Source organism: Zingiber officinale, chromosome 3A (genome assembly GCF_018446385.1).
Source record: "Zingiber officinale cultivar Zhangliang chromosome 3A, Zo_v1.1, whole genome shotgun sequence".
Taxonomy (NCBI): domain Eukaryota; kingdom Viridiplantae; phylum Streptophyta; class Magnoliopsida; order Zingiberales; family Zingiberaceae; genus Zingiber; species Zingiber officinale.
The window spans coordinates 28060440-28074439 of record NC_055990.1 but is presented as its reverse complement, the minus strand read 5'-3'; the positions used below and the strand labels follow the sequence as shown (position 1 = coordinate 28074439).

Genomic DNA, 14000 nt, shown 5'->3' with positions numbered 1-14000 from the left:
GACCGATCCCCGCGTTCGGTCGACCAATCAGGCGATCTCCTCCTATCCGATCTGCTCGATCCGGTCGTTCCGCTTCGATTTGGTCAAGTCTTATCCCAAGTTCGGTCGACTGATCCCGCCGTTCGATCGACCGATCTGCTTCTCTAACCCGATCAACCTGGCCTGATCTAATCGTCGCTGATCCTTGGTTCGGTCGACCGATCCCAAGGTTCGGTCGACCGATCCTCTGGTCGAGCCTGGTCCAATCTCTGGGATTCTGATCTGCTGGCTTGGGAGTTCGGTCGACCGATCCCAAGGTTCGGTCGACCGATCCTGGTCAATTCTAGCCCTGCACAAAACTGTTAGTTTCCTGCAAAACAGAGTTAGAACAAAACAGAATATAAGAAGCTTAAGTTTGACAGTTTTCAGACTGTCCGGTTCTGACTTTGGATTTTCGACTAGAAACCCTAGGTCAAACCGACGCCTACTGTTCCCTCTTCCGGGGAACGCGTCCTCACCTACTCCCCTCAGGAGAGATCACCTGATGCTAGTCCGGTCCTCCAAACTGACTGGACTTTCTTCCTAGGGTTACCACCCCCTAGGACCTAGGGTTACCACCCCCTAGGATTTTTCTCCACATAAGGTTACCACCCCCTAGGACCTAAGGTTACCCCCCTTAGGATTTTCCTCCACCTAGGGTTTCTGCCCCCTAGGACCTAGGGTTATCACCCCCTAGGGTTTTTCCTTCACCTAGGGTTACCACCCCCTAGGACCTAAGGTTACCACCCCTTAGGATTTTCACCTGCCTAACCGCAGTTAGGACTTTCCTGAAACCTCATTTAAGTACGTTAGATAATAACACAACTTAACTTTGAACCCTTTGCCATTATCAAAACACGAGTTCGATCGTCGGATGCTTCCTGCACCAACATCACTTAGAGGAAGCATTCATTGAGGAGTATCATCATCAGAGCTACTAGAAGATGAGTGGTCAGACAGATTGGAATCAAAACTAGAGAATAGATCACCACTAGCCGCTAAGTCTAAACGAATTTATGGAGATGGAGTAGGACCCAAGATATCATTCCCCCTTGTACTTTCAATATGTCCTGATGAAGTAATCTGTGAGGATTTTAGTATATTACTTAGTGATACTAGATAGGTTCCTTGATTATCTGAAGGAGGATCTGAGGTAATAACTGTAAACATAAAAAGAGACTCATCAAAAGTAATATGTCGAGAAATATATATCCGCTCGAAAGAAATATGGAGGCAACGGTACCCATGATGTAAATTACTATAACCAAGGAAAACAAATTGTTGAGAGTGAGGGTTTAACTTGTGTTTAGAGTAAGGTCGTAGCCAAGGATAACATGCACAACCAAAATACGAAAGAAAGAGTAATCTAAAGGACGATTATAAAGTCTCTCCAAGGGACATTTATTTGGAAGTAGTGGAGTGGGTAAATGATTGATAAGGAAGACTACGATTTGGACGGCGTCATCCCAAAATTTAAGTGGAACTGAGGCATGATTAAGAAGAGCTAAGGAAGTTTTAACCACATGACGATGTTTTCTCTTGACGGATCTATTTTGTTCAGGAGTGTTGGGACAAGAGACTTAATGGAGGATGCCAGAGGAAGTAAGATGACGATGAAGCGCTTGATACTCTCCACCCCAATCAAAATGAAGGGAGAGTATTTTATGATCAAAATAACACTCAACATGCTTTTGAAAATGACAAAAAATATCTAAGAGATCAAATTTTCTTTTCATAAGGAAAATACAAGTGAACTTGCTAAAGTTATCAATGAAAATAACATAGTAAAGAAAATCCTTATTAGAAATAATAGGAGCAAGACCCCATATATCAGAGTGAATAATTTCTAAAGGAAAATTAGAGTTGTGAGTAGAGGATGCAAAAGGTAGTTTATGAGATTTTGTTGTCAAACAAGCTTCACATAAATGAGATGATGACGCTAAAGAAGTTGGTAAACCAAAATGATTAATAATATCCTGAACAAGACGTAGGGATGGATGACCAAGACTTACATGCCAAGAGAATTTGTCCATGCATTCTCGAACAAAGGTTTTGAGAGAGATGCGTTGAAGATGATAAAGATCGTTTTTAGTGTCCCCTTATAATAGAATAGTTCTTATCGCAGATACTTCACAAGACAATGATGAGGATGAAATTTAAAAAAACATATTATTATCAAGAGCAATTGACGTACGGAAAGTAAATTTTTAGTGATAGTAGGAACATGAAGAGTATTACGCATGCAAAAAGTACGACCGCATAAATGAAAAGATGTATTTTCAATGTTAGCAATTTGCAAAACTGAGTCATTGCCTATTTATACCATGTCGGGTCCATGATAAGGCGAAGCTTCTGTAAGAATATCATACTCGTGTGTAACATGATGAGTCACTCCAGAATCTGGATGCCATCTTGGGGTTTCAGGAGCCGATGATGTTGCATTAGGAGGGATGGAGAGTGGAAATGCTTCAGAATGAAATGATTGAGTACTAAATTGCCAAGATAATGAAGGGGTCGATTTGATGATACAAGTCCTCCTCGAAAATTTGAGTCATATCTTTTATAACAATTTTGAGTATAATAACCATAGTTGAAGAAAATCTGACAGTGTCCTCGACCTCGACTTCGACTTCGACCTCGACCTCGACCTTTGAAACCTTCAATCTGATTTTGATGACTATGTTGGGGAGGATACTGATTATGTTGAGTAGATTGTGGAGCTTTTCTAATCATGTGTGCCGATAAAGATATAGAATTTGACATCGTTTGAGATTGTATTTGTAGAAGTTTTTCATGAGAGGATAGCACACCATGAAGAGTTTTGAGTGACATTTGATCCATGCGAGTCATCACACTAAGAACAAAGCTATCATACTAAGGGCTCAAACCTGCAAGAACAGACATTTATAGTTCTAAATCAGAGAACGGATGTCCAATTGCAGTTAGGTTGTTGGTAATGGTCTTGACTAATTGCATATAATTATTGATAGAGACATCTCCTCGTTGCACAAATTGTAATTATAAACGAAGTTGGAGAACCTGTGCTTGAGGGTGAGATGCAAAATGATGATTAAGAACTTCCCAAACCTGACGAGAGGTGTTGAAATCAACGAGCATGGAAAGTACATACTTAGTAATTGATGAGATTAACTAAGACATGACTAACTGATCTTTCTTAAAATAAATAACATAAGATAGATCATCTTTTTGAGGTGGGGATGAAGTACCATCAATATGACTGAGTAAGTCATGAACACAAAGTAAATAAAGAAATTATAATTTCTATAGTAAATAGTTATTATGATCAAATTTAACAGAAAAAAAGAATCATATGAAAAAATAAAAATGTATTTTGTGATGAGAATGTAGTAGAATAGAAAGAAGAAGACAATTTTTTTTATTTCTACTTTCTCTGTTTTTCTCATGATTATTTTTTTTTCTGATCTGTTTTTGCTCTTTTTTTATTTGCTTGTTTATTTTCTAACAGAACGGAAAAAAAATAGAAAAGAAATAAAAATTGAAGAGAAAAATAAAATAAACAAATAAATAACAACTCTGTCATAGTATAATTGACGTTGTCGAATTTATTATCGTCTATAGAAATGAGTTGTTGATAAAAAAAGAAGAAAAGTTATTGGTGTCGAAGGTTGTCGCATTGGAGATGATGATATCAAACCTAGATATAGAAACTTCTATAGCTACTGTAAAAAAAAAAAAAAAATCGAAAGAGGAAAATTGAGAGAAAGAGAAGATGATTCTGATACTAAATTGAAACTAATAGATAACAAAAAAAAAATATAATAGAAAATAATTATATATTATTTGCTAAAGTTAATAGACTTATTTATATAAGTCATTCAAATAATAATGGAAATATTAAATATAATATATAATTATAAGTATAGTAATAAATATAATAAATTTGGAAGTATTATTTTTATTATTTGATTTATGTCAATTTTAATTATGATGATGTGATTATGATATTAAATATAATAAATTTTAATTAGTTGATTGAAGTTAATTTAAAATTATTTTTTATTATTATTATTATTATTAATTTGGACCACTTCCATTATTAATTTGGACCCCAAAAACTGAGCACTGGCTGGTTCTGTATCATTGACTACTTGCATGTGGTACGTAAATCCCACAGGTACTAAACTAAATTCGTGGCCATCCCACAGTCCACTAGCCCAATATATCCGAGACATATTCCATGAAATTAAGTATTGAAAGCTTCCAGTCGGATCCATCTCCAAGGTGAAGATCCCAGGAGAAGGGTCAACTTTATTCTTCCAGGAAGTGAGGTGTTGGATCTTTTGGTGATCTTATTGAACTCCAACTTGGCACCAGGAAGATAAGTTTCAGTGGGGCGATCAAAGCTCTGCCAGAAGACGAGCGAGGAGTTGGATCCATCCCTGAGCTGGAGATTACCATTATCAAGGATGACGGCAACTGTGGAATTGGAGGATGAGATGGTGGTGGCGTTGGTGGACCATATGATGGATTTGAACTGGTTGAGAAGGACGAGGTTGCCATCGTCTGAGATCTTAAGCTCCGACGTGGCTGGGTCTGTGACTGGAGTGACTCTGTTGGCCACCCACACGGGGGTGAGCACAGAGATCTTATTATACCAGATTCCGATGTAGTAGTTGCCTCCGCTGTGCCTGGTGGCGTGAAGAAGCCGAGCACGAACGTGCCATCTCCGGAGGTGATGGTCTGGTTTCCGGTCAGAGAATGTTGTGCAGAGATTGTGTCAGTTGTCGTTGCTGCGGAGGTGAAGGAGAGAAGAAAGAGGGACACTGGGAAAGGGATAAGGAAAAGAGCAAGAATGAAGTTGCATTGGAACATGAAGAAGCCGCGATTGCCATTGTTGATGGCTGTGAGCGACGAGAGCTTGAAGAAGATGGAATATTATTTAATGGCGTGGCCTGGAATGGCTAGAAGGAACTGACTTCATCAACACCGTTCAAATGTCGAACGAAGCATTGGAAATTTGAAACACTAACATCTCATCATGTCTATTTCTTCGGTCGTCAGTAATTTATAAAAGGCAATTTCATTTTTCTAAATATTTTAAATTTATCAAACACCCCAAAGATTTTTCAAAAGACCCTTCGTTCAACTTGCTGCAAAGATTTACCTCCTTTCAGACCAGGATAGCTAAGATGCCCACTTCATCTTCTGCTAACTGAACCATGGTTCGTCGGAACGGTCGCGGCGGCTGTCGCGGACATTGCCGTTCCAGTTCCAATATCATTTCGCGGAACGGTCGCGGCACGGATTTATCAAAAAATCATAAAAAAATTAGAGAACTGGTAATAAAAAATAAAATACATGAAGCCATACAAAATCAATACATTAGTACTTAATTATCCTACAATAATATAACATGATGAAAAAAAATACAATGATAATTATACCTAATCAAAGCTAATACCACGAAGAGTGACGGGGAGGAACAAAATCTTCATTATATTCTCCTTGAGTACCATATTGATTAAATTGATCTCCAACATATGAGCGTTGATATAAATTTGGATTAAATTGTCCATATGGATATTCATTTGGTTGAGTTGATGAAATATGTTCAGAATTAGATGATTGACTTTGTAATAATGTTTCATCACGACGATTGTAATATCCAAAACCATGATACCCAATAGAACTGCCAGTACCACTTGACGATTCACGATCACGACTATGATGTCCGATATTGCTCCCAAGAGATGTTGAATAATCTGGAATTGCATTCTGTGCATTATCAAAATAACCTTCAGATTCATGATGTCTAGTTGCACTTGTATAGGATGGTAAATAATCAGATGATCTGTCATATGAATCATATCTGGGTTGATTGCTACTATAGTATCCATATCCACCTGATTGATATCCAATTGGACCATGCCCAATATCCTGAGACTCCCAATTATAACTTCTTGATCCATAATCATCTCTTAGTGGAATTTGTTGGTTCCCTCTCAAAAGCAAATGTTTCATATGTTCTTCAACACTCATATGCTGTCGTGAAGATCCAATCGAATGTTCTTTATCTTTGGCATCAGCAGATTCTGATAGACTTGTAAAAAAGTGATGTTGTTTCTCCATCCCAGGTCGATACCCATGATTACTATCTTGTGTTGCATAATAATTTTCATGACCTCGTGCCCATGTCATACCTGTGTCATGTTGATCATCTTGATGACTTTGATGAACATGATGCTCACCATGGCTTTGTTGATCATTTCCATCATTTGAATCATCACTATCATCACTATCGTCACTTTCATCACTATCTTCACTATCATCTCTTGATAAAACTTCTTTTCCTTTATTCTTCTTTCTTGAATGACTTTGAACACTTGTAGTTGTGTTGTATTCTTCAGCATCTGATGCTCGAAGTGCTTGATCTAACCATGCCAAATCATCATCTTCTAAAACTGGCGGTTCATTATCTCTTGTCCATTCATTTAAGATGTCATCATCATGAAAAATATGATTAAGGTCTATCAGGCTGTAAAAATCATCATCTTCTTGTTTGCGCATCATGTTTCGTATCCTAAGCCGCATATTATAGTGAACATAAACTAATTTGTGCAACTTTTTGATAGCCAAGCGATTACGAAGCTTTGTGTGTATAAGAGACCATGTACTCCAATTTCTTTCACATCCTGAAGATGAGCATGTTTGACTTAGAACTTTTATTGCAATTTTTTGAAGGTGTGGGGCATCTTCACCATAATCGCTCCACCATTCAGCTGATACAAAAAAAAAAAAATCAATATCATATATATTTTTTAATTATTAATATTTGTAAAATTTAAATTACATACCTGGGAGACTTTTTTTTATTGCCATTTTTGCTACTGGAGACCCAAATTCACCTATCTGGTCTGTGAATAATTTAATCTGAAAATTATAAGAAAAAATAAATAATTATTGTTTATATTTGGGAAAAAATATAGGAACATAAAAAAAATTACCTCACTAATGGCTGAAGCTTGTGCATTTAAGTCTGGTTCCAATCTCTTAATTACAACCTTTAATCCGCGTTTAACTTCATCATTATAAACACAAGTTCCAGAATATTGAAGTAACGGATTAAGGAAATATGCTGAAATATCAATAAGATAATATGAAATTAGAAATGAGGATTTTGTAAATGATTTTGATGACATACTTTGTACTCTACAATTTAAGCAAATAAATATATGGTTACCTGCCGCATGTAGATGTTGGTGTAATTGATTATACCATCGATTATCAATAATATCCCAATATGATTGCCAATCTCTGGTATTATCTTTTATTGCCATTTTTGCTCTATCCATTGCTTCATAGATAATTGACATTGTTGGCTTTTGATCTTGGTCAACTAATTTCAAAACTTTTACTAATGGTTCAATTGCAGCACAAATATCACGAGCCCTCTTCCAAAATCTTCCATCCATTATGATGCTTGCAATGTTTTCTGCTTCTTTTCTTCTTTTGCTTGTATTATTGTATGCTTCCCAATCACCAGAAGTGCACATTCTTTTTAAATCTGAAGAATGCCGAACAAGACTTTCAATTGAAATAAATTCTGTCGCAAATCGGGTTATTCCTGGTCTCAATAATTCATGGTCATTTGTAAATGTTTTCATCAAATTCACAACTTTATCGCTGTTATATATGAAGCTCGTTATTTGCTTGGCTTTCTCAACACACTTTTTTACTTTTGTCGTCTTACCAATATCTTCTAGCATGAGATCAATACAATGTGCTGCACAAGGGGACCAAAATAAATGTTGCCTTTCTATCATCAATTTAGCACCAGCAGCCTTATTTGCACCTTCGCTATCTGTGACTACATGCACAATATTTTCCTCTCCGATTTCGTCAATAATTTTATTTAATAAAGATAAAATAAAATCAGCTGTCTTTGCTTTGTTGGTGCAATCAACGGAACTATGAAATACCATGTTGCGATCACAATATATCATAAAATTTATGATTGGATGCTTGTTGTGTGTGCTCCAACCATCGCACATTATTGTGCATCCATACTTTGACCATTTTGATTTTAAAGTGTTCAAATATCCATTTATTTCATCCACCTCCTCTTGTAAATAAACACCACCAATTTGGCGTCCTGTGGGGCCTTTTATTCCTGTTCCAGCCTCAGCAATGGTGTTTATCATGGATTGATAGTATGGACCACTATCTGCTGCATTAAATGGAATAGCATTATATATAAACCATTTCGATATTGCCTTACCAACATTTTTTACTTTTTCAGCCCCAAACCAGTTCTTGAGACTCTTTTGTTTTGTGGGAAACATAAAAGAGTCAATTCCTTTTGATGGTAATCTAGAATCCTCTCTTACACTAAAGCTTCGAGACATCCCCTTTTTCAAACCAGGATCTAAGCCAGATGAAGAACCAGAAAATCCTACAATTATAAAATTTAGAGTAGTTAAGTACATTAAATTGATAAGATATATACACATAAATTTAAAATATTATTTATATATTTTACCTTGACCATAGCGATTACGCATTTGCTCCTCAATGACTCTTGTTTTACGACTTTCCTTGATGGCTTTTTGTAATTCTCGATTTTCTATATCTTCTATGTCATCTCCACCACTACTACCACTTTCTGATACGCGTGTATTTTGTGTAATTGAATCTAAGGCTATTTGCTTTTTTCTTTGCATTGAACTTCTACTTGCCTTAGAGTCTTGAAGATGTTTTCTTAACATTGATGATATTTCTTTAGGAGCTTTGTGACATATTTCAACATTTCCAGTAACATGTGCAATATGTTGTTTTAGTCTTGTAATTCCTCCGGTTATAACTTTTCCACAAAATTTGCATCGTATTGTTTTACGATTATCACCCACCATTTGACCAAATTGCCAACCAATATCAGGATTTGGTGCCATTCTAAACAAATAAATAAACAAATAAATAATATTGAATAATTTTGACTAATGATAATGATAAAAATCATGATAATGAGAATGAAGCACTAAAATTAAACAATTCTTAATAACTTAATTTATTAAACTAAAAAATTTGAAAACTTACCTGTTTGCAAATATAATGGAAATGATAGAAGAAATCAATTAATCAAATGAAGGAACTAGTGGCTGTGAGCCAAAAGCTGCATATGCTCAAATTTATAGTAGATACTGAATTAATAAAACTGGTAAAAAAAATAGAAAACTTGCCTTGTCTATGAATATGATGGAAATGATAGAAGAAATCTGTTAATCAAACGCGAAGGAGTTGATGACTAGAGCCAAAAGATGCAAATATTCAAATTAATAATAAATGCTCAATTAATAGAATCAGAAGGTACTCATGCAGTCAAACATTATTAGGAGTTGATGACTAGAGCCAAAAGATGCAAATATTCAAATTAATAATAAATGCTCAATTAATAGAATCAGAAGGTACTCATGCAGTCAAACATTATTAGCAAATGCTTGGAAAAAAACCTGATGTGAATAACTTAATATATTAAACTAAAAAATTCAAAAACATGTGAATATAATGAAAGTGACAGAATAAATTAATTAACGAAGGAGTTGATAACCTTGAGTAAAAACGATGCATATGCTCACATTTAAAGTAGATGCTTAATTAATAGAATTGGATGAAAAATTAAAAAGCTTACTTTATTTGTGAATATGATAGAAATGACATAAGCAATTAATTAATCAAACGAAACAAGCTAATGACAGTAGCTAAAAAATGTAAATATTAAAATTAATGGTAGATGCTTAATTAATTGAATTGGAGAGTACTCATGCAATCAAGAATTATTTTCAAAGGGCTGGGAAAAAAATGATATGAATAACTTAGTATATTAAACTAAAAATTTAGAAAACTTATGTGTCTGTGAATCTAATGGGAATGATATAAGAAATTGATTAATGGAGACGTTGATGACTATAAGTAAAAAAAGATTCATATACTTAGATTTAAGTTAGACGCTTAATTAATAGAAATGGATGGAAAATTAGAAAACTTACCTTGTTTGTGATTACGATGGAAGCGATAGAAAAATGCAATTAATCTGGTGAAACGAAAGACACTGATGAATGCAAATGCTATCAGTATGCATGCTCAATTAATAGAATGAGGGTATTCGTATTGACAAAGACGAAAGAAAACAGATGTGACAATGATGTGATGTTGTTTTTTCTTTTTCAATAATGACAAAATAGTAAAAGATGAAATGACAAAATAAAATGATCAATGAAAAGCAATGTCGGCGGATGAATAAAGCAAATCTGGTCAAAAGAAATATAGAATCCAAAGTTTTTTATAGGTTAATTAAGAGATCAATGAAAAGTAAAGTGATAAAAAATGGAATACAAGGTTTATTAATCAATTAATCAAGCATAAAAATAGAATAAAGGCTTCTTAATCAAGTATCGGTTGAATATAAAACAACATCAGAAGCCAAAAATGAGAATCCAAAGCTGTTTAATCTATAATCAAAATATTTGTTACTGAGCCGTTCCGTTCCAGCCGTTCCAGCCGTTCCGTTCCAGCCGTTCCAGCCGTTATAACGCCGAAGAACGGCGTCCCAAAGCAACCGACGTTATACGCCGGAACTTTGGAACGCCATGGGCCGTTCCCGTGCCGGAACGGCCGTTCCGGCCGTTCCGGGTCCGTTCCGACGAACCATGAACTGAACTATGTTCAAATTATTAATCAAGAGAGTGGTTGACTAAAAATAATGTCTACCAGTCAAATTTGACTGGAACTCCAATTAACTATCCTAACATGGGAACTTGTTACCTTTAGGTTCCCTTGACTTTGCTATATTATTATTTTTCTTGGATGTAATCTTATGAATTTGTTACTATTTTTTTTTATTAAAAGTACGATAATTTCAAACGGACGCCCTAAAGTTGTCGAAAATCTAAAAGACGCATCTAAGGTTTATATTAGAGCGGTCAAACGGGTCAACCCATGACGGGATAGGTCGGTTCGTGATGGGCTGACTATTTGATAGGGGGACGGGCTGACCCGTCAACTTGACGGATTGAAAAATTTCCAACCCAACCCAATCTAAGGCGGGCCTATCATTTTTAAAAATAAAAAATAAAAAATATTTTATATTTTCAACGTTTTACTTCGGAAATATTTCATCAACCAAATATATCCATAAACATATATTTTATATATAAACGAACACAAACGAGTAGTTATGTGGGATAAAAGTATTATTTTTATTTCAAAATTATAAAAATAAAGCTAATAAATTGGCAAAACAACTTAGCTTACATGTATTTCTCAACCCGCGGACCAATCCAAGCCCATCGCGGGCCGACCCGCGCGGGTCGCGGGCCTAGGTGGGTCAACCCCTGTCGGGCTTGGGTTGATAAAATTCCAACCCAACCCGCTTAAATTATTTGGCTGGGCGAACCAACCCGACGGGTCCAACCCAAATTGACAGCTCTAGTTTATATCGCCCAAAGACGCACTTATTTCTTATAATATCTCTTCAGTATTTCAACCATTAAAAATTTAATTTTCTTTATTTAAATTACACCGAACCAAATAATTTTTTTTAAAGTATTTATCTCCTAAATTTATCTATATTTTTTAAAATTATTTAAAATTTTAATAAAAATTAAATAAAAAATTAAAAGAAGGTTAATTAAAAAAATATATAATTAAAGGGATATTAAATAAAACTAAAAAAATATTTTTTATCATTTAAAATAGCTAATTACAAGAGAGAGAAATGAATAATTTTTTTTTAAAAATAAAATTTAAATTTTAAAAATTAGGTAACTAAAAATAAATAAATTACCTTAGTGCTGATTTCTTTAAATCGGCATCACCTTAGTGTTGATTTCTTGGAATCAGCACCACAATATTGGATTCTTAAAACTAACACCACCGGATTGATTTCTTGAAAACACCACCACCAGTGGTGTTGGTTTCAACATCATTTTAGTGTTATTATTCAAAGACTTTGAGATAACCAACATACATTCATAAATTCTTGTATGGATCTCATAAAAATAAAATTTCATATCATAAATACTTTCCCTACACTACTTACTTCTAGTATATGTCAATTGTTTAGAAAATCCAAATCTCTTAAATATATCAATGAGTTTTAGTCAAAATTCATTGACGGACCTAACAAGCTCCAATTGGATTCATTCTAATTTCAATAGTTTTCTATAGTGCCCTAATGTACAAATGTGTCCTAAGTTATTAGCTTAAAGACATTTTGAGTAATGCTTAAAAAACATGTTTAAAATTTTAGACTTTGTAACACACACATAAGTTTTCATAGGGTCTCAAAACTAGGATTCCACACCGTAAATACCTTCCTTATACTATCCTCTTTTAGTATATGTTAATTTTTTAGAAATTTAAATATTCTTGGTCCATCAATAGGTTTTGGTCAAAACAAGTAAAACTCATTGATGGACCTAGCAAATTTTGATTGGACTTATTTCAAGTTCTGTAGGTTTCTATAGTACCTCAGAGTACAAATGTGTCCTTAGTTATTAGTTTGAAAGCATTGTAGGTCTCGTTAAGGCTGACTAGAGGAGGGTGAATAGCCTTTAAATTAGATTATAAAGTTCTTTTGCTTTTCAAACGTAGCAAAGATAAACACAAGTTAGTTGAATAAGAAATAATAAACATAAATTAAAAGATAAGGCAGAGTTTACTTGGTTTGTAATCTAGAAGGTTGCTAATCTAAGATAGTAAAACTACCAATAGAAAGATCTCCTTTTGATGAAGGTGGAGTAGCCTTTTACACCGTTGAAAGCATAGAAATGTAAAAACAGAATTAGAATAAAAAAGCACAGAATTCGTTAACAAGTGTTATGTAGAATGAAGAGGAATAGGACTCTATTTATAGCTCACTAGTCGAAATATAGTTGTTGATGACATGGCGGGTTTCGAGCATCAAGACCGGTCCTGCCACCTCCACTGTGGCACCTTATCCATTCCACAACAACTTTGTGATAGGTCTCTTATCCAAGCATGAGCGCTTGGACCAATCCGGGCACCTAGAATGTGTTAGGACCCTTGGCGATCGGCTAAAGGGGGGTGAATAGCCCCTGCACAAATCAAAACAAAAGAATACCCTTCTCGGCTTATAACTTAAACAAACACTTGCATAAGAAAATAAGGAAACCAAAAAGACAGAGGCACAGAAGTTTTTTACTTGGTTACAACCAGGGAGGTTGTTAATCCAAGGAAGTAGAGTACACTAATATCTCATTCAGGTGGAGAAGCCTCTTTACAACAATGATCGGACAAAAACAGAAAGCTAAATGGAAAACTGGAAGCATACAAGTGTTGTTGCACGAATGCTTGTTGTTTTTAGCTTCTTGGACCAAGGCTGTATTTATAGCCTTGGTCGGGGCGACTGGAAGGGTTCCCAGGTGCTTGAAGGGGGATAAAATTTTATCCCCATCGCAACGGATCATGGTCAAACGTGATCCGGATAAAACTTCATTCCAGGCACCCGGACTGAGTTCGGGGGCTCGGACCAAGAAAGTCAACCATGTTGACTTTTCCAGTCCGGGCCTTCCGCTCCGGCTTCGCTTGCTTCGGTCCAGGTCTTCCACTCCGGCTTCGCTTGCATGGGTGATTCCGGCCATCCGGAATTGGACTCACCCGAACCAACTTCCAGCTTTCTCCTCGAGCAAGCTTCGGCTCCGGCTTCTCATCCCTCGGAAACGTCGCGCGCCTCCTTCTCGTCTCCCCGCGTACTCTTCCGCAACACCTCGTCCCTCAGACGCACCAAGCCCATCGGCTCTCTCCTGTGCCGTCCTTCTCGCTAGTAGCATCGTTTGCCTGACTCCCTGTGCTCATAAGTTCCTGCACACTTAGACACATGGTTAAACACAACAGAATCTAACATAATTTGTTTGATCATATTAAAACAACCTTGGGGTACCAATAATCTTCTCCTTTTTGATGTGAGCAACCCAAGTTAAGTT

The 14000-nt window shown here is 35.7% G+C and overlaps 1 protein-coding gene across 1 annotated transcript; it reads right to left on the bottom strand.

The window, feature by feature from the left end:
• Positions 1 to 5262: 5262 nt before the first annotated feature.
• LOC122051572 lies at positions 5263 to 10100 on the bottom strand. Its single transcript, XM_042612767.1, has 6 exons — positions 10044 to 10100; positions 8540 to 8949; positions 7241 to 8452; positions 7005 to 7135; positions 6855 to 6930; positions 5263 to 6779 (listed from the first exon to the last, which is right to left on the bottom strand). The coding sequence occupies exons 2-6, from the start codon at positions 8946 to 8948 to the stop codon at positions 5455 to 5457; spliced, it is 3153 nt and encodes a 1050-aa protein (XP_042468701.1). The 5' UTR covers position 8949; positions 10044 to 10100; the 3' UTR covers positions 5263 to 5454.
• Positions 10101 to 14000: the final 3900 nt, after the last annotated feature.